Source organism: Megalobrama amblycephala, linkage group LG13 (assembly GCF_018812025.1).
Source record: "Megalobrama amblycephala isolate DHTTF-2021 linkage group LG13, ASM1881202v1, whole genome shotgun sequence".
NCBI lineage: Eukaryota > Metazoa > Chordata > Actinopteri > Cypriniformes > Xenocyprididae > Megalobrama > Megalobrama amblycephala.
The window spans coordinates 20,047,431-20,069,290 of record NC_063056.1 but is presented as its reverse complement, the minus strand read 5'-3'; the positions used below and the strand labels follow the sequence as shown (position 1 = coordinate 20,069,290).

Here is a 21,860-nt window from a genome sequence, read left to right as displayed (position 1 = left end):
AAAGAATGATCTTGTTGCCATTTTTTTTATCATTATAATAATTTTATTTAGTTAACATTATCATCTAACATATAAAAGTAGATTTTTTTTAACAATCATCAACAGTTTCAATTGTGACTTTATATATATATATATATATATATATATAAACAGTTGAATAAATGAAAATATGAATCAATTCAAATAAATTTAAATTCTTTATTGTCACTACAGCATACACACAAGTATAAAAGTGAAAGTGTTGGATGCAATTATGTTGTGAAAGGAACGACCAGAATCCACAAAACACTAACTGCATATTCATGTAATGCAGTATTCTCATGATATACAGTACATTACTATAAAAATGCACAAGCACCTATTATAGAATACATGTGTAAAATTCATAAAATTCATTTTATTACCATTTTTTTAAACTATAGTGAATAAACTTAATGAATGGAATGAAATGTTCATGTTGTCTGAATACATTTTTGGTTTGACTGTATGACTTTCTCCACATAAGCACAAATATCTTTAAGAAAATAGTCCATCTCTGTGTCCATCTCATAAGTGGACTGTAACCCATACACGTATGATGGTTGGTGGGAAACGATTGTTAATAATTAAAACAGTTTAAATTATTAGTATTTTTCTCATCTATTGTTTCACTTCAGAAGACATTGATTCATCCACTGGGGTCGCATGGATTAATGTGTCTTTAGGACTCAGACATATATTATTTTCCTAAAAATCCTAATTCATGTTTATCTGTAGAAAGAAAGTAATACGCATCTTGGACGGCATGAGGGTGAGTAAAATATATGAGAATTTTTGGGGGGTGAACTATCATTTTAACATTCATATGTTGTTGGTATGCTAATCCAAGATCAGTATGGACTAGTAAGAATAAAGTACAACCTCTTGTGTGTTTGTGAACTGTGTCTTGTTTTAATCTAGAGCTCCAAAAAAATTAAAATATTTGCATAATATCAGGTGTCTGAAGATCAAGATCCCAGTCAGTCAAAGGTGATGTGTCTGAACAAAATAAGATTCTTGTCTGATGGGGACAGTGGATCTCTGGGGCTACCACTCCCTCCTCTGGGTCAGCATCAGAATTTTGTTAATGGAAAAGTTGCTCCACTCCCTGGAAAATAAGAAATCAGATGTATTATAATCTAACAATACAAACTGCTTTGAATTCCCACATAACAAATTATGCAGACTTAAAATATTTATTTCAAACAAATTATATATAATTTCAGCCATAATTACTTTCATGTATTAGGTTTTGCATTTAGCCATACAGTAGGCGTACTGTGCAAAAGTCTTAGCTTTGTTGTTTTAGCAATGTTTTAATGACCACCCATGTTTATTTTTTTGGTCTTTATTACAATGCAAACATAAAATACAGGAAATATGCACACAAAAAAATCAGAACAAAATGGATTCTATAAGCAAAAATCAGTATTTAATGTGACCTCCTAGACTTCCAGTTTTTTCAAAGGAGAAACTTGTGATCAGATTTTGAAAGTTTTCTTGGCCTTCCAGTCATTTTCCATTCCATTTAGGTTTGAGAGAGCCAGGTTCTCACTATTACTCAAGTGTAAGGAGAGGTCACTAAATACTTGCCACATTAGCCTGTAGAAGTCTTTTTTTCCCCTGTTTTTTAATAATGCTTACAAATTTAAAGTATTTCCTGGTCATATTCTAATAAGAAGACTGAAAAAAAAAAATTTACATGGTCACTATACCATTGCTAAAACAACATCTAATGGTGTCCTAAGACTTTTGCACAGTACTTTATATGAATTATTATTAAAGACTACCTTTTCCCCTTTAAATATGATCTAATCCAAGGCTGTATGTACAGTACATAACCAGATCCTGTAATGATTGGGTTAAATCAAGACAACACTGCTGTATAAAGTGGGCTCTAAATGAGCTCTAAAATACCTCTCCATCTGAAAAAGCAAAAGCAAGTAATGTTACTTATATTGATTTTGTAAACGTAAAAAATACTAACTTACCGCGAGTATCCAGATAACGACGATGACTGATGATAATGATGATTATATCATTCGTCTGTGCTAGGCCTAAGAAATCATCTCACTATAGTAGCAGCAGATACAGATAAAATAATAAAAACGACTATCTTTACATCACTAAAATGAAATAAGAAGCCGCTTACAGACGCTCACCTCCACACATGTAATTGTAAACACAACGCTGACGTCTTCACTTCCAGGTCAAGAAGAAGCTGTCAATCAAAAACTCAGTAAGCCAATGAGAACACGCCACTGCTGGCCCCGCCCCCGCGAGAGATTTGTGTCAGAAAGACGAACGAAAACTCTGGGATCGTAAACGAAAACTTCAGAAGCATAAATGAAAACTCTGGAAATGCTTTTGTAAGTAAAGATCAGTGAAAGAAAGAAAATAAACTGTTAGCAAAACATGCAGTGTATTAAAAACAAAGTCAAACATTTTGCCTGCGATTTATTTTTTTTAAGTTTCAAAGACATTTTATTCAGTTTCAATTTCTATTTTTATTAGTTTTTTTGAAAAGTTACGTTCATTATTTTTGGATCAAAAGTAATTCCATAGTTCACCATGGATGACCACAGTCTCCAGAGAACACGCAATACTTGCACTGCTTGCACTCCTCGCAATCTCAACAGGATATTTCAGAGTGAGAGCGCATGCGCACTGTCTCATACGCAACACACACAGTGCCACCTGCTGACCACTCCAGGAAAATACATGCAACTACTGTTTATCTTAACTTAATACACTGAAAATAATGAGAATCAGAAAATAATAGATTTTTAACATGCAAGGAGAGAAAGAACTTTAAGGTTATTTACCACCCGGTTACACTTATGTGTAATCTTAGGACTAAAATCTGTTTTATTTATTCTGATTTCTGTCTTATTTTCTGTTTCAGTCTCTTCATCATCTTCACAGACTGAGATCAGACCAGGCAGCTCTGTGACTCTCTCCTGCCGGTTGTATTTTTATGATAGATACCCTTGTGATACTTTGGTCCGTTCTGATGGACTTCAGCTGGTCTGGGTGAATCAGGCTGGTGTTAGTGTGATGACAGACTTCAGATATCAGATATCATTCTCCTCAACACACTGTATCAGCACTCTAAAACTCCTAAATAAAGATCTCAACAGAGAGTGGAGATGTCTGGTTACTCAGAGAAATCAACTGAGGACCTCAGCCACATATACCGTCAAGTATTCAGGTAAAACATTCTTTAATTTCAGATGACATGATGATTAAAAGTCATTAATTCAGGTGAAAATGTTAATAATTTTAACAAAGGGAGATAATACAAAATGCATGTTATTTTTCATTTAGTACTGTCCTGAGCAAGATATTTTACATAAAAGATGTTTACATATAATCCACAAGACAAAAAAAAAAAAAAAATAGCTGAATTTATTAAAATGACCCCATTCATAACTTAAGTATGTGAACCATTGGTTCTCAATACTGTGTGTGTTTACCTGGATGATCTACGACTGTTTTTTGTTTTGTGATGGTTGTTCATGAGGGCCCTATAATACACCCGGCGCAATGCGACGCAAGGCGCAGCGCAAGTGTGTTTGCTAGTTTGCGTCCGGTGCCGTTCGCGTTTTCCCGTTCAGCGCCACGTCCTTAAATTAGTAAATGCATTTGCGCCAGTTAGTGCGCCCATGGGCGTGCTGGTCTAAAAAAGAGGTGCGTTCAGGCGCATTGCCGGCGCATTGCTATTTTAAGGAGCTGAAAATAGACTGCGCCATAGACCAACTCAAACCTGGTCTAAAGTCTAAAGTCAATGGCGCAATATTTTTTTGTTAGAGCGCGTTGGTAGAAACTGCGCCTCTGGGCGCGTCCACAGTGCGCGTTGACTTTGCTTATTACACACAGGGATGCGCATCACACAAACATGCCAAATATTAAAAACAAAAGGATTACAGTGTAAAAGAATATTATTGTGTAGGCTACATAAATATAAAAATGTAATGATGAATAGTCATTGCGTGTATTAGAATTAGGCTACCTATTTTCAATTCAGCCTATTACTACTTATAATGATGAACGAAATTGGCTAATTAATTGAACAATCGTGCCAATACACACACATATATATTAACTGACTCATCGCCAACAAATTCCGCCATGTAAATAGCAATCCGCCATGGCGCGAGCGCATCTCGCTCTTAAAGGGATTGGGAGATGACACTCTGATTGGTTTATTGAACGTTACGCCCATTACTCATTAAGAGAATAGGGACAACCCATTTCAAAAATGCGCCCCGGCGCACGGACCGTTTTTCCGTCGTTAAAATAGCAAAAGTGGATTTGGACACGCCCTGAGTGCACCTGCGCCGTGCGCTTTACACTTTGCGTTTAGATCGTTAAAATAGGGCCCTGAGTCTTTTGTTTGTCCTGAGCAGTTAAACTGAGCTCTGTTCTTCAGAAAAATCCTCCAGGTCCTGCAGATTCTTCAGTTTTCCAGCATTTTTTTTGCATATTTGAACCCTTTCCAACAGTGATTGTATGATTTTGAGATCCGTCTTTTCACACTGAGGACAACTGAGGGAAGGGTCTCAAACATTTGGTCAAGGTAAATTGTATTTAATTTGTCGCATCAAGCAGCAGTGAATGTTTGAACCTTTTTTCAATAGTTGTGTTTGAGTCCCTCAGTTGTCCTCAGTGTGAAAAGATGGATCTCAAAATCATTCAGTCACTGTTGGAAAGGGTTCAAATATGCAAAAGATGGTGGAAAACTGAAGAATTCTTGGGACCTGGAGATTTTTTCTGAAGAACAGAGCTCAGTTTAACTGCTCAGAATAAACAAGGGACTCATGAACAACCATCACACAACAAAAAGCAGTCGTAGATCATCCAGGTAATGACACGCAGTATTAAGAATCAATGGTTCACAAACTTTTGAACTAGGTCATTTTAATAAATTCAGCTATTTTTTTATTTATTTTTTTTGTCTTATGGATTATATGTAAACATTTTATGTAAAATATCTTACTCAGGACAGTACTAAATAAAATATAACATGCATTTTGTATGATCTCTCTTATTTTGCTAAACTTTTGCACATTTTCACAGATTCTGCAAGTGGTTCACATACTTATTCTTGCAACTGTATATGGTAACCAGGGCCATTTCTGGGTATAAAGGGGAGAAACATCTTATTACCCCCATTACAGAATTTCTGCTTCTTTAACTTATTGGAAGCAAGATCATCAATGATGTTGTCATATCTACACTAGACTTTTGTCTAAACCTTAGTAATATAGCAAAAATGTCAGAAAACACGTACCTTTAAAAAACAGGACACAAGTACAAATATTAGCTAACTGTTGAGATTTAATTCATGACAACAAACAAGCACCATCGAATTATGAAGCTGCTCACAGTCACATGGTCTGGCTGTGTTTCTCCTCATCCTTTTTCCTTTATACTTGATATGGAAAAACCTTTTACACTTTACAATAACAGTACATGAATAATCATGTTCTAATACTAGTACAATACTACTCATAGTACAATAATCAATGTACTAATTATGAAGTGATAGTTACTTCAACATGAACTCATGATTAATGAAGATATTAACTAATCATGAACTAATGAAGAGCTATCCTTAACTGCAGGAGTCATAAGATTCCATGCATGAAAACAGAAGCCTTAACTACATGTTAAAACATGTTTGATAATTAATGCATTAATTAACATTTAACATTAGGTAAACTAAAACAAACAGTCTCTATAAGAAGTAATAAGAAATATTTGGACTTTAAAATAAACATGTGATTTAATACTATCATAATTCAAACTGTAAATCATAATCTGCCATCTGCAGCTTTATGACAAATAATTAGAATGGCACATGATTATTTAGCCATTAATTACATCCATATCCTATTACATAGATCCTAATCAAATGTGGAAAATAGACTAACTACCACTAATAAATTTAATTTTTTTTTATAGTTCATTTATATTTAGTCATAGCTAAATAGACATAGTTTCTTCCCGGAACTAAAGTATGTAGGATTTGTTTTTGGTGGGACACTAATTAGTGGCGCACTCTATGTGTTCTCTTGATGCGTTTGTTTTGCTCCTTCGCAAAGAGCAGTAATGCTGGCATTTTAAACTAATAAATGTTGACTGCTTTGGTTAACCGAATTAATAATTAAAGACATGTTTACATGTATGTTTTATTGGGATTTTCAGGAGGTTATGTGCAGTTATTAAGTGTATTTTACGGTGGCCGAGAGAGCTCAACGTGCTGCAAATGAAGAAAACACATGCAAATAGAAAAACACCTGCAAATAAAGAAAACATCTTCATCAGTTTGACAACACATGCGCTGCAAAAGTCCACAACACTTACAAATAGTGAAAAACGCTGCAAAAGTCACAACACTTACAAATAGACAAATGCACTGCAAAAGTCCACAACACTTACAAATAGACAAACGCACTGCAAAAGTCCACAACACTTACAAATAGACAAACGCGCTGCAAAAGTCCACAACACATACAAATAGTGAAACTCGCTGCAAAAGTTCACAACACTTACAAATAGTGAAACGTGCTGCAAAAGTCCACAACACATACAAATAGTGAAACGTGCTGCAAAAGTCCACAACACTTACAAATAGTGAAACGCGCTGCAAAAGTCCACAACACATACAAATAGTGAAACGCGCTGCAAAAGTCCACAACACATACAAATAGTGAAACTCGCTGCAAAAGTCCACAACACTTACAAATAGTGAAACTCGCTGCAAAAGTCCACAACACATACAAATAGTGAAACTCGCTGCAAAAGTCCACAACACTTACAAATAGTGAAACTCGCTGCAAAAGTCCACAACACATACAAATAGTGAAACGTGCTGCAAAAGTCCACAACACTTACAAATAGTGAAACGCGCTGCAAAAGTCCACAACACATACAAATAGTGAAACTCGCTGCAAAAGTCCACAACACTTACAAATAGTGAAACTCGCTGCAAAAGTCCACAACACTTACAAATAGTGAAACGCGCTGCAAAAGTCCACAACACTTACAAATAGTGAAACGCGCTGCAAAAGTCCGCAACACATACAAATAGTGAAACGCTGCAAAAGTCCACAACACTTACAAATAGTCAAACACGCTGCAAAAGTCCACAGCACATACAAATAGTGAAACGCGCTGCAAAAGTCCACAACACATACAAATAGTGAAATGCACTGCAAAAGTCTACAACACTTACAAATAGTCAAACACGCTGCAAAAGTCCACAGCACATACAAATAGTGAAACGCGCTGCAAAAGTCCACAACACTTACAAATAGTGAAATGCACTGCAAAAGTCTACAACACTTACAAATAGACAAACGCGCTGCAAAAGTCCACAGCACATACAAATAGTGAAACGCGCTGCAAAAGTCCACAACACATACAAATAGTGAAATGCACTGCAAAAGTCTACAACACTTACAAATAGTCAAACACGCTGCAAAAGTCCACAGCACATACAAATAGTGAAACGCGCTGCAAAAGTCCACAACACATACAAATAGTGAAATGCACTGCAAAAGTCCACAACACTTACAAATAGACAAACGCGCTGCAAAAGTCCACAACACATGCAAATAGACAAACATGCTGCAAAAGTCCACAACACATGCAAATATTGAAACGCGCAGCAAAAGTCCACAGCACATACAAATAGTGAAACGCGCTGCAAAAGTCCACAACACATACAAATAGACAAACATGCTGCAAAAGTCCACAACACATGCAAATATTGAAACGCGCAGCAAAAGTCCACAGCACATACAAATAGTGAAACGCGCTGCAAAAGTCCACAACACATACAAATAGTGAAATGCACTGCAAAAGTCTACAACACTTACAAATAGTCAAACACGCTGCAAAAGTCCACAGCACATACAAATAGTGAAACGCGCTGCAAAAGTCCACAACACTTACAAATAGTCAAACACGCTGCAAAAGTCCACAGCACATACAAATAGTGAAACGCGCTGCAAAAGTCCACAACACATACAAATAGTGAAATGCACTGCAAAAGTCTACAACACTTACAAATAGTCAAACACGCTGCAAAAGTCCACAGCACATACAAATAGTGAAACGCGCTGCAAAAGTCCACAACACTTACAAATAGTGAAATGCACTGCAAAAGTCTACAACACTTACAAATAGACAAACGCGCTGCAAAAGTCCACAGCACATACAAATAGTGAAACGCGCTGCAAAAGTCCACAACACATACAAATAGTGAAATGCACTGCAAAAGTCTACAACACTTACAAATAGTCAAACACGCTGCAAAAGTCCACAGCACATACAAATAGTGAAACGCGCTGCAAAAGTCCACAACACATACAAATAGTGAAATGCACTGCAAAAGTCCACAACACTTACAAATAGACAAACGCGCTGCAAAAGTCCACAACACATGCAAATAGACAAACATGCTGCAAAAGTCCACAACACATGCAAATATTGAAACGCGCAGCAAAAGTCCACAGCACATACAAATAGTGAAACGCGCTGCAAAAGTCCACAACACATACAAATAGACAAAGATGCTGCAAAAGTCCACAACACATGCAAATATTGAAACGCGCAGCAAAAGTCCACAGCACATACAAATAGTGAAACGCGCTGCAAAAGTCCACAACACATACAAATAGTGAAATGCACTGCAAAAGTCTACAACACTTACAAATAGTCAAACACGCTGCAAAAGTCCACAGCACATACAAATAGTGAAACGCGCTGCAAAAGTCCACAACACTTACAAATAGTCAAACACGCTGCAAAAGTCCACAGCACATACAAATAGTGAAACGCGCTGCAAAAGTCCACAACACATACAAATAGTGAAATGCACTGCAAAAGTCTACAACACTTACAAATAGACAAACGCGCTGCAAAAGTCCACAACACTTACAAATAGACAAACGTGCTGCAAAAGTCCACAGCACATACAAATAATGAAACGCGCTGCAAAAGTCCACAACACATACAAATAGACAAACATGCTGGTGAAGAAGGGCAGCAAAGAAGCCACTTTTCTCCAAGAAATACATCAAGGACAGACTAGAATTCTGTAAGTACAGCAAGGACTGGACAGCAGAAGACTGAAAGAAGTTATTTTCTCAGTATATTATATCAGTATATCTAACCCTAACCCTAACCAATTTTATAATCTTCAATCTGCAATTTTGTAATTCAACTCCCCAAAACCCACCAATTCATTATCTCAATAAATTAGAACACTTCATAAGATCAATAAAAAAAGGATATTTTAAACAGAAATGCTAGGCTTCTGAAAAGTATGTTCATTTCTATGCACCCAGTACTCGGTAGGGGCTCCTTTTGCATGAATTACTGCATCAATGTGGCGTGGCATGGAGGCAATCAACCTGTGGCACTGCTCATGTGTAATGGAAGCCCAGGTTGCTTTGATAGCGGCCTTCAGGTCATCTGCATTGTTGGGTCTGGTGTCTCTCATCTTCCTCTTGACAATACCCCATAGATTCTCTATGGGGTTCAGGTCAGGCGAGTTTGCTGGCCAATCAAGCACAGTAACACCATGGTCATTGAACCAACTTTTGGTACCTTTGGCAAATCCTGCTGGAAAATGAAATCAGCATCTCCATAAAGCTTGTCAGCAGAAGGAAGCATGAAGTGTTCTAAAATCTCCTGGTAGATGGCTGCATTGACTGTGGATTTCAGGAAACACGGTGGACCAACACCAGCAGATGACATGTCAGCCCAATCATCACTGACTGTGGAAACTTCACACTGGACTTCAGGTAACATGGTTTCTGTGCTTCTCCACTCTTCCTCCAGACTCTGGGACCTTGATTTACAAATGAAATGCAAAATTTACTTTAATCTGAAAAGACTTTGGACCACTTCTCCTTAGCCCAGGTAAGACGCTTCTGACATTGTCTTTGGTTCAGAAATGGCTTGGTATGTGGAATGTGACAGTTGTAGCCCATTTCTTGAAGACGTCTGTGTGCGGTGGCTCTTGATGCACTGACTCCAGCTTCAGTCCACTCCTTTTGAAGATCTCCTAAGTTCTTAAATCGGCTTCACCTGACAATCTTCTCCAGCCTTCAGGTCATTCCTTTCACTTTTACAACTTTTTCTACCACACTTTTTTCCTTCCAGTCAACTATCTATGAATATGCTTTGGCACAGCTCTCTGTGAACAGCCAGCTCTTTCAGCAATGACCCGCTGTGGCTTACCCTCATTGTAGAGGGTCTTGATGATCGTCTTCTGGACAACTGTCAAGTCAGCAGACTTCCCCATGATTGCTGTTGGGATTACTGACCTAAACCCAGTATTTATACCCTGAGAATGGTCATTTAATAGAACTTGAAATTAAATATCTAATCATTTGAGATACTGATTTTTTTATTTATTTTGATGAGCAGCAAGCTGTATATATGTAGAATATATTTAAGTTTTACTTTTTGAATTAAATTACAGAAAAAAATTTTTTTCATGATATTCTAATTTATTGAGATGCACCTGTATATAATATAATATAATAAAGCCATTAATATATTTTTTGTCCAATTTTATGCCAATCATGAAATTTTATGGTGATTCGCACATTTGTCCATGTCAGGAAACACAGACTCAAATGCAAAAGGTGAGTAGAAAGTATTAAACTGTTTATTGACAAATGACAATGGCAGGTGAAGAAACAAACACAACCAGAGCAGGTGAGAAAAAAAGCATCAAGCACCACACACACCTTATATGATCGCCGTAGAAGAACGTATACAATATTCCTTGTCTCTGCAGGAGGATGTCGGATGAGAGACGAGCGACTGGAATCCAGGAAGTGAACCAGAAGAATCGTAGCTCGGAGATACATCAAAGGTAAGTAGCAGGAAGATATTCGGGTAGTCCTAGTCGTAGACCAGACAAGGAAGGTATGTGTGGTGCGGGCTTAAATGCAGGAATGGTGATAAGATGATTAATATTCTGGAGAGGGTGCACGTCGTGATGAAGTGAGGGTGGAGCCTGCTGATTCCGTGACAGGGCCAAGGACCCCAACGTCGAGGTGGAGGGAGGTCGGTGATGAAATCAGCCCCTAGATGTGTCCATGGTCGGTTGGGAATGGGCCACCAGTAGCGATATTGTAGGAGCGAGAGGGATTTATTGGCCCCTGGGTGACCAGTGCCCACTGAGGTATGTGCAGTATGGATAAGTCGATTCTGTTGGAGTCTGGGTATATATTGCCGGTCAGGAGGACAGCCCGGCGGAGGATTTTCTGAGGCACTGGCTTGGGTGTGATCAGAGGTCCACTCGATCAGACTTACAATCAGTTTAGGATCCAGAATGGGTTCAGGAGAATCTGGGGAGTCATCCGAAGCATGAACTCGGGAGAGTGCATCAGCATGGCCATTCTTGTTTCCAGGACGGTAGGAAATGAGGAAGTCAGAACGGGTAAAGAAAAGGGCCCATCTTGCCTGTCGAGGATTAAAGGTCCCATTCTTCGTGATCCCATGTTTCCAACTTTAGTTAGTGTGTAATGTTGTTGTTAGAGTATAAATAAAATCTGTAAAATTTTAAAGCTCAAAGTTCAATGCCAAGCGAGATATTTTATTTAACAGAAATAGCCTACAACGAACGGCCAGTTTGGACTACATCCCTCTACTTCCTTCTTTAATGACGTCACTAAAACTGTGTTTTGACTAACCTCCGCCCACAGGAATACACAAAAAAGGGGCGTGGTCTTGTTGCGCTCCCACGGAGAAGAGCAAGAGTTGTGTTTGTAAAGTGTGTTTGTCGCCATGTCGTCGAAACGCTGTTATTTTCATCCCGCAGTCCAATCACCTTTGTTTGGCCTTCCCAGGGACGCTGTACTTAGAAATCAGTGGTTACAATTTACGTTTAACTCGGTTCCCGAAAATTATAATCCACATGTTAAACTATGTGCAGCACATTTTACTGAGGACAGCTTCCTCAATCTCAGTCAGTTTAATGCCGGATTCGCACAGAGATTATTTTTGAAAGATGGAGCAGTTCCCTCTTTGTCTGGAGAAGGCGTTGTTTGTGGACCACAACCGGTAAGTGTATTTTATTATTTACGTTGGTGCGTTTAACAGTTTCTGTAACTTATCACACAAAGGGCAACGCTGTTTAGCTTTGTTAACTAGATGGCAATTGAAACTTATCCGACCAAAACTTTTAAAAAGTGTAGTAATTCAACAGGACACCATCGATTGATGGTGTTTGTTATGATCAGTTTAAATTATTTGTTGATTATATCTGTTGTTTACTGTTTAACCACATGCTGGTTTAGCTGCAGCCACGCGAATCATTGTTCTATGTTTAGGCCTATGTAACGTTACCTACTGTAAATAAACAGCTTACCATTGTGACACATCCTGCAAAAGACGTGTTTGCACAGGTTCTACTCGATCCTCTTCATCTATGTTCTCCGGGTCTGATTCCGGCTCAAATTGATAAGGTAAAATTAAAGACATGTTTACGATAACACTGAGCGCATGCATCTCCCCGTTATGGTAAGAGGCGTGACCTTTCCGGGCAACGTGTGCTAAGATGCTGTCGAATCACAACACAGGAACCGCTGGCACAATCAGAACTCGTTACGTATTTCTGAAGGAGGGACTTCATAGAACAAGGAAGTCATCAGCCCGTTTTTATGACAGTGGAAACAGCGGTATACAGATAAGTAAATTATGTGAAAAATACTGTGTTTTTTTACACGCGAAACATGAACACATGTTATATTGCACACTATAAACACAATCAAAGCTTCAAAAAACCACGAAGAACGGGACCTTTAAGTCATTTCACTTCTCGTAGATAGCGAAGATTCTTGTGGTCCTTAAGAACCAAAAAGGGGTAATGAGCTCCTTCAAGCTAGTGCCTCCATTCTTCCAAGGCTAACTTGATGGCGAGTAGTTCTCTGATATCGATATCGTAGTTTCCTTTCCAGTTAGGTCAAAAGTAACCAAAAAAGAATCAGATTATATTACCTAAAATACATATCATGTAATTTGTATTCAGTAACGTATTACAATTTGTTAGTAATCCACCCAGCATTGGTCATGATTGAGTATGAAAATATGATGTTAATGTCCTGCATCTGAACATTCATCTTCTGCAGCTCCAGTTGATTCAGCAACACAGATTCCAGTCAGAAACTCAAACTCTGAGAAGAAATCAAGCCGAACTACAGCAGCAGCTCAGACACAACAAGGTATATGATCAGTCACACATCATCAATCTCTCACTTCAGTGGTCTCTCACAAACTTTTTATCATCACACTTTATCTGGAACGTAACTCGGTAACACTTTACATAGAGGTTCCCTTTGTAAATGGTTTATGAAGGTGTTTGTCAATGACCAATAACTTATTTACAAATGGATAAGGTGATCAGGAGTTATAACTGCATGAATAAAAAGGGTGACTTTAACATAGTGAGACATTTTTAACTCACATGTTATAAAAACTTAATAGCTAAATGTATTTATTCACACATATTTTACTCAGAACCTGATTTCTGGTTATTTCATGATGCAGCAAAAATATACTGTTATGGTGAGACTGAAGGGTGATTTATTTGTTGTTTTCTCAATAATATCTCATGACTTATGTCACTTTTCTCACTGTTGCTCATCAGACTTTACTGATGAGCAACAGTGAGAAAACATTACCCATGCATTACCCATGATACTCTGCTAAAAGGTCATACTCCCTCTCAGAGCAATGTATAAAAACTGATTTCATGTGGTATGGATAAGTCGATTCCGTTGGAGTCTGGGTACATATTGCCGGTCAGGAGGACAGCCCGGTGGAGGATTTTCTGACGCACTGGCTTGGGTGTGATCAGAGGTCCACTCGATTAGACTTACAATTAGTTTAGGATCCAGAACGGGTTCAGGAGAATCTGGGGAGTCATCCAGAGCACGGAGTCGGGAGAGTGCATCAGCACGGCCATTCTTGTTTCCAGGACGGTAGGAAATGAGTAAGTCAAAACAGGTAAAGAAAAGGGCCCATCTTGCCTGGATGCATCTTCTAGTGAAGATTCTTGTGGTCCTTAAGAACCAAACAACTAAAGCTGTTATGAGCTCCTTCAAGCTAGTGCCTCCATCCTTCCAAGGCTAACTTGATGGCGAGTAGTTCTCTGTTATCAATATCGTAGTTTCTCTCTGCTGGGATTAATTTGCGGGAGAAGAAGGTGCATGGATAAAGTCTAGGAGGCGTCCCCTGCTGCTAAAAGAGCACCGCTCCTACGCCGGTGGTGGAGGCATCCACTTCTACTACGAAGGGCCTGGATGGGTCAGGGTGAACTAGGACCAGTGCACTGCAGAAGGCTTTCTTCAGTCGCTTGAAGGCCTCATCAGCTTCGATGGTCCATGACAGAGACTTGGGCTTACTCTGGAGTAATGTGGTAAGAGTGCTGATGATCAAACTGAAGTCTTGGATAAACCGGCGATAGAAATTTGCAAAACCAAGAAACCTCTGAAGTTCCTTTATGGTTGATGAAGTAGGCCAGGCCTTAATAGCAGTCACCTTCCTCTCATCCATGACGATACCTCTCTGGCCCAGGGTGTAACCAAGGAATTGGATTTCTGATTGAAGAAATTGACTTTTCTCTGCTTTGAGGAAGAGATGGAACTCACATAGCTTCTTGAGGACCTCCATAACGTGGTGGCGATGTTCGGCCAGGCACCGATCAGAATGTCATCGATGTACACCAGGATGAAGCGATGGAGAAACTCCCGGAGCACCTCATGCATGAAATCCTGGAATACAGAGGGGGCATTGACCAGCCCATACGGAATCAAAGTGGCCAGTAGGGGTCACAACGGCAGTTTTCCATTCGTCCCCCTCACGTACCCAGATGAGGTTGTATGCGCTACAGAGGTCCAGCTTCGTGAAGATTGAGGCTCCTTGTAGATGTTCCAAGGCTGCTGGGACGAGAGGAAGGGGATACCAGAATTTGATGGTGATTTTATTCAGGGCACAGTAGTCTATACAGGGCCTCAAGCCTCCGTGGGGATATACTCCTCAGGAATATCTATGGATCGTTTTTCAATGGGACTTTCAATGGTAATTGAACATACATGGACCGGTTGAGACGGTCTGGAGATTCTTAGAGGAAGTTCATGGAAACAGGAGTAAAAACAGTTCTTGCCCTACTTCAGGACCTCCCTAGTGGTCCAAGAGAGCTCGGGATGGTGTTTTATCAGCCACGGTTGTGCTAGGATGATGCCAGCAGTGGAATTCTCCAGAACCAGAAGATGGATGTTCTCGGTGTGCAACTGACCCACTCGTAGTTGAAGGGGACCGACTCTGAATTTGACATTACTTCTGGTTAGGGGTTTTCCCGTTATGGATTGGGCCTGATAACATTTCTCATTGAGGATCTTCGGGAGACAGAGCTGGCGGAAGAGTTCTCCCAAGATAAATGACCGACGTGTGAATTCAATCTACATAGGTTCTGGTTCTGGAGGGCTGGCAAACTCTGGTTAGCGGGATGCTGATGATTGCTGACCCTGGGTGGTCTCCAGGCACCCCTGCACATGATGGGAGACTCGAATGACTAATTAGATGAATCTCTCCAGGCCGATGCTATCATTGTATGCAGCGAGATGCAGCCTAAATTGGGGTGAGGGTCCTTGACGAAAAGTGGTTATTAAGGCATTCCATCCACTGGCTACTGCCAGTGTTTGAAATTTTAGAGCATAATCTGTAATTGTCATCTTACCTTGGCATAGATGGTATAACTGGTCATTGGTAGAGGTATCACCAGGGGGGTTGCCCAAAAACTTCTTTGAAATGATCAATAAATCGGTCCAGTGATTGGGAGACAGGACCTGAATGTTGCCAAATGGATTCTGCCCATTGTAGTGCCTTTCCAGTTAGGTCAAAAGTAACCAAAAAATAATCAGATTATATTACCTAAAATACATATCATGTAATTTGTATTCAGTAACGTATTACAATTTGTTAGTAATCCACCCAGTATTGGTCATGATTGAGTATGAAAATATGATGTTAATGTCCTGCATCTGAACATTCATCTTCTGCAGCTCCAGTTGATTCAGCAACACAGATTCCAGTCAGAAACTCAAACTCTGAGAAGAAATCAAGCCAAACTACAGCAGCAGCTCAGACACAACAAGGTACATGATCAGTCACACATCATCAATCTCTCACTTCAGTGGTCTCTCACAAACTTTTTATCATCACACTTTATCTGGAACGTAACTCGGTAACACTTTACATAGAGGTTCCCTTTGCAAATGGTTTATAAAGGTGTTTGTTAATGACTAATAACTTATTTACAAATGGATAAGGTGATCAGGAGTCATAACTGCATGCATAAAAAGGGTGACTTTAACATAGTGAGACATTTTTAACTCACATGTTATAAAAACTTAATAGCTAAATGTATTTATTCACACATATTTTACTCAGAACCCGATTTCTGGTTATTTCATGATGCAGCAAAAATATACTGTTATGGTGAGACTGAAGGGTGATTTATGTGTTGTTTTCTCAATAATATCTCATGACTTATGTCACTTTTCTCACTGTTGCTCATCAGACTTTACTCTGTGCATTACCCATGATACTCTGCTAAAAGGTCATACTCCCTCTCAGAGCAATGTATAAAAACTGATTTCATGTTTATCAAGATGAAATGATCAAACATTATTTTGGGGAAAAAAAAAAACATACGAGCACAACCATAACTTGATGAGATATATTTCATGAGAAATGTAATTACATTAATTACCTGTAAACCCTAATGAAGGGTGAACCATTTATTTATGAGTTATAAATGTTAGTAACCTGTGAAAGTGAACCTTAATGTAAAGTGGAAACATGTGAATCATGTCTTTATTTATAAAATAAAGAATAAATGGTCCACAGGACTTCACTTTGAATTAAAGGGATAATTCACCCAAAAATGAAAAATTGATGTTTATCTGCTTACCCCCAGGGCATCCAAGATGTAGGTGACTTTGTTTCTTCAGTAGAACACAAATGATGATTTTTAACTTCAACCGTTGCAGTCTGTCAGTCATATAATGCATGTCAATATGAACACCATATATACGAGTCAAACAAATATGCGCAGACAAATCTAAATTAAACCCTGCGGCTCGGGACGACACATTGATGTCCTAAGACACGAAACAATCGGTTTGTATGACAAATCGAACAGTATTTATATAATTTTTACCTCTAATACACTAACTGCCTTGCGCACGGCATCTGGTGTGTGAGGTGTGTACACACTCTGGACTAGTTTAAAGGATTAGTCCACTTTTAAATAATATTTTCCTGATAATTTACTCACCCCCAAGTCATCCAAGATGTTCATGTCTTTCTTTTTTCAGGCTAAAATAAATTAAGGTTTTTGATGAAAACATTCCAGGATTATTCTCCTTATAGTGGACTTCAATGGTCTCTCCAAAAAGTTGAAGGTCAAAATTACAGTTTCAGTGCAGCTTCAGAGGGTTTTAAACGATACCAGACGAGGAATAAGGGTCTTATCTAGCGTAACGATCAGTCATTTTCTACAAAAATGTAAATGTATATGCTTTATAAACACAAATGATCGCCTTGCACGTGCTTCCGCTTTCCGTATTCTTCAAAAAGCTGGGTAAATGGGTAATGCACAGAGTAAAGTCTGATGAGCAACATTGAGAAATGTGACATAAGTCATGAGATATTATAAAGAATAAATGATAACAGTATATTTTTGCTGCATGAAATAACCAGAAATCAGGTTCTGAGTAAAATATGTGTGAATAAATACATTTATTAAGCTTTTATAACATGTGAGTTAAAAATGTCTCACTATTTGGCAGGTATTACGTTAAAGTTATTCATGCAGTTATATCTGCTTATCAACGACTTATAATACATTTGTAAATGAGTTATTAGTCATTAACAAACACCTTTATAAACCCTTTACAAAGGGAACCTTAATGTAAAGTGTTAACCATAACTCTTTAATCCGATTTGTCAATGGGTCCTGGGGCCTCATGTTACATATAAAACTTTGATTTCATCCTTAAAGTGTGAGTATGCTCATATGTTTTCAGACTTGTAAAACTATATGCTAAGCCAGAACCTGCGCAAAATTAGAAATCCTAATCAGAGTATTTGTGCACTTGTTTTTGTGCACAATTCAAATGGGTCTGGTACCTTTTGTGGTCTGCGGCGACTTGCGGATATGATCCGCTCTGTGCTCTCATGCCTCTGGACCGGAGCAGACTGTATGCTTCAATGGAAAGCCAGTTTACAAGAGGGTAGGATGTAACACATGATGGGGTAAGTTGTAACAGTTTAACAAAAGAAGCTAAAACAGAGGCCACAATATGCTTCAAAAGTAGGTTTATTGAAGCAATCCATGAGAACAATTTAAAACGCTCTATAAAATTAATATAAATAAACTGCCCTTAGTTGTATAAGGGGATGGTTGTTGTAACGCTTTTTAAAGATGCCTGACAAACCATCCCTGTCAGTCAGTGTTTAGCAAGCCATGTTACCATAATGGTTTGAAATACATTACATTTTGCCAGAGAAACTTCAATTTAATCTAATTTAAGTTAGGGGCCTAAATGATTTTATCAACAAAAGCTAAAACATAGTTTTGGTCAAAAAAAAAAAAAAAAAAGTGTTTTTTTTCCTTTATAAAAGCATGTGCCTTTTTCCAGCCTTGACAGCCATTCAAAAGGGATCTGAGAGGAAGTGGGTAAACACTGAATTGATCTCAGGATCATTTATGATTGGTGGTGTTACAGCTGTCCCCATGTTACAATAATACCGGTCTCCCCTACACATATTTCAATGCCCATTTTGTGCTTATGCAACGTTTATATATCAGGCCGCAGGTCCTTTTGTTAGATGGATCGTGAGTCATGACCATATAGTCTGTTGTCTGTATAAATTTCTCTCTCAAAATAATCATAAATCATCAGCATTAAACAGTAAAATTGTAACAAGGCATGCAGTACAGATGTAATGATCAATTTCAACTGATAATATATGATCTATTTCTACAGGAGGCTATTAATAGCTCCTAACTTAACAGAAGACTTTGAGAATACAAGGCAGTTTTTGCTAACCAGAGATGTTGAATAAAAAGCAAGACAATACAGTATTTCCTATATTTTGTGTTTTATATGGTGCATTTGAACAAAAACTCCCTTATATAGGTAATTGGATCATTACCTCAAACTCTGGTGTGACTTCAGCTGTACACAGATCTTCAGTTACACAGCAAGGTATTTATGTTTGTCTTTCTCATTTCAGTGCTTTACAGAGTTACAGTGGAACTGCTATCTACATATTCCATATTCCTTTGTTTAGAGAGTACAGCTTTTCACAAACCTTATGACAACAACAGTTAAAATAAATCTTTTATTAAATATTTTAAATAGTTTGTAAAGGGAATGTATATAACCATGTTTTTGTGTGATCAGTTAGTATTTTTGAATTTACACAACATGGCACATCTGTAGCATCAACTACAGAGAAAACACAGATTCCAGCTACTGCACCAAAGTTTGAAGTCTCTATGGATGCTGGATCATTATTCAGAGGTATGAAACGTCTTTGTATGTTTTTTTCATGCTGATAACTCTATACCATTATATTAATGAAGTTAATTTAATGGTTTGTAAATAATTGTTAATGGTTTTATATCCTTGATTTCATCTACAAAGTCATTTACAGTATCACATTCTCTTCTTTCTCTCTATCATCTGTCCACACATATTTCCTGTAGTGATTATGATTATTGTTGAGACTGCAGTGTTTGCTGCTCCTACTGTGATTCTTCTTCAGATCATCTGTGCAAGAAGATCTGGTGAGTTTTGAGCGACATAATCTGATGATTCACATTGATCTGTAACAATCTGCAAACATAGTAAATCTTATGGGAGATCAGTAAATTGTATTTCATTATTTTGTAGGGAGGAAGGACTCACACCACCCAGAGGAAATAGAGATGCCTGCTACAGTGTTAGAATAAAAACTGATAAAATAACAAGCAAGATCTGTTAATTATCATTACATAGATGTATTTTGATTTTTATTATTATTATTATTTGTACACTGATTATTTAAATGCAAAGTCAAATCCTTACTTATTTTTCCTACTAACCCTAAATAAGAAAAAGTATGAATGTATGTTTTTCATGTCATTTCATTCATAAATATGAATTCACAAAATGGCAAACTTCTTTTTTGGTCTTCAAAAATGTGCTGAAAATTATTTGATTATTTAACTAAGATGTATTTAACCTTGATATTGGGTTCATAATCAGTATTAGGGTTAAAAAAGGGATTATATTTATTAATTTCATACACCAAAGCCATTAGAGAAAATTAAGAATAAATAAGGAATGTTAATCAAGAAACAATATTTAAAAGAAAACAGAAAACAACTCATATCTCTTGGCTGGATAACTTTGGATAACCTGAAATTGTCACGGGTGCACAAGAACAAGATGTAACAGATCCAAGTGCAGCATAAGTATTTATTGGGGAGTCCAGAAACGTAATCCAAGGCAGGCAAGAGGTCAAAATCCAGGTAATCAGTCCACAAAACAACAAGCCAGAGATATAAACAGTGCACGTAACAAATACAACGAACCACAACCAGGGACAGACACAACTGAGATTAAATAGACAAACACTAATTAACAAACACAAAACAGCTGGGTGCAATGATGAATGGTAATTAGTCCAGGGAGTGTATATGGGAAATGTAGTTCATGAAATGAGTGAAACAATGAGTCCGGGAAGGAGTGCCCTCTAGAGGCTGAAGGCACTCTCACAGGTGATCGTGACATTACCCCCCCTCAAAGGAGCGGCTACCAGACGCTCCACCAGACAAAAAACAAAAACACAAAAAAAAAAACTCAGGAGGGAGGTGGACAGGAGGAGGATCAGGGGGAGGGATGGTGGGCCAGATCCAGGGTCCCCAACTGATAGCCAGGGTGGTGGAGGAACTGGAGGAACTGACCAGGCTGGTCCAGCGGTTCTAGAGTCCTGGCTGGGTGCCAGGGTGGTGCTGGAGGAACTGACCAGGCTGGTGCCAGCGCCTCTGGAATCCTGGCTGAGTGCCAGGGCGGTGCTGGCGGAACTGACCAGGCGGGTTCCAACGGTTCCAACGGCCGGGGCAGTGGCAGCAGGGCAGGAAGCCTGGACGACGGTGGCAGGACAGACGGCTTGGTTGACGGCGGCAGGACAGAAGATCTGGGCGGTGGCGGCAGAGCAGAAGGCTTGGACGGCGGCAGGGCAGTAGGCCAAGGGTGCTTCATGGCCATATCAGAGAGAGCGGACAGCTCGGTGACGGCCTCCGTGGCCGTATCAGAGAGAGCGGACAGCTCGGTGACGGCCTCCGTGGCCGTATCAAGGGGAGCGGACAGCTCGGTAACGGTCTCCGTGGCCGTATCAGGGAGAGCGGAGGACTCAGGGACGGCAGCGGGCTCAGACTGGGGCTGCTCTGGGACGGCAGCGTGCCCAGGCTGGGGCTGCTCTGGGACGGCAGCGTGCTCTGTAGTAGACCCACTGGCTGGAGCGGGCTCTGTAGTAGACTCACTGGCTGGAGCGGGCTCTGTAGTAGACTCTGGTGGAGCGGGCTCTGTAGTAGACTCACTGGCTGGAGCGGGCTCTGGAGTGGACTCACTGGCTGGAGCGGGCTCTGTAGTGGACTCACTGGCTGGAGCGGGCTCAGTAGTAGAGCCACTGGCTGGAGCGGGCTCTAGTAGAGCCACTGGCTGGAGCGGGCTCAGTAGTAGAGCCACTGGCTG

The 21,860-nt window shown here is 39.1% G+C and overlaps 1 protein-coding gene and 1 long non-coding RNA gene across 4 annotated transcripts; one reads left to right on the top strand and one right to left on the bottom strand.

Moving 5' to 3' along the window:
• Positions 1-184: 184 nt before the first annotated feature.
• LOC125242925 lies at positions 185-2,198 on the bottom strand. The gene is made up of 2 exons (XR_007178935.1): positions 2,010-2,198; positions 185-1,126 (listed from the first exon to the last, which is right to left on the bottom strand). It is a non-coding gene; the product is annotated as an uncharacterized LOC125242925 (long non-coding RNA).
• A 747-nt stretch (positions 2,199-2,945) lies between these two features.
• On the top strand, positions 2,946-20,508 carry LOC125242919. 3 transcript variants are annotated; one of them, XM_048152029.1, is made up of 7 exons: positions 2,946-3,229; positions 13,179-13,271; positions 16,113-16,205; positions 19,257-19,325; positions 19,524-19,643; positions 19,829-19,909; positions 20,016-20,507. In XM_048152029.1, the coding sequence occupies exons 1-7, from the start codon at positions 3,076-3,078 to the stop codon at positions 20,072-20,074; spliced, it is 669 nt and encodes a 222-aa protein (XP_048007986.1). In that variant the 5' UTR covers positions 2,946-3,075; the 3' UTR covers positions 20,075-20,507. The 3 variants fall into 3 exon arrangements, with proteins under 3 accessions (XP_048007986.1, XP_048007987.1, XP_048007988.1); XM_048152030.1 differs by having other exon boundaries at positions 19,563-19,643; positions 20,016-20,506; XM_048152031.1 differs by lacking the exon at positions 16,113-16,205 and having other exon boundaries at positions 19,563-19,643; positions 20,016-20,508.
• Positions 20,509-21,860: the final 1,352 nt, after the last annotated feature.

Bases quoted from the DNA above. Each gene is read 5' to 3' on its own strand.
- LOC125242919 (XM_048152029.1), top strand. From the start codon at position 3,076: ATGACAGACTTCAGATATCAGATATCATTCTCCTCAACACACTGTATC. The intron at 16,206-19,256 runs GTACATGATCAG...TCCCTTATATAG, and splicing joins AGCAGCTCAGACACAACAAG to GTAATTGGATCATTACCTCA. The intron at 19,326-19,523 runs GTATTTATGTTT...TTGTGTGATCAG, and splicing joins ATCTTCAGTTACACAGCAAG to TTAGTATTTTTGAATTTACA.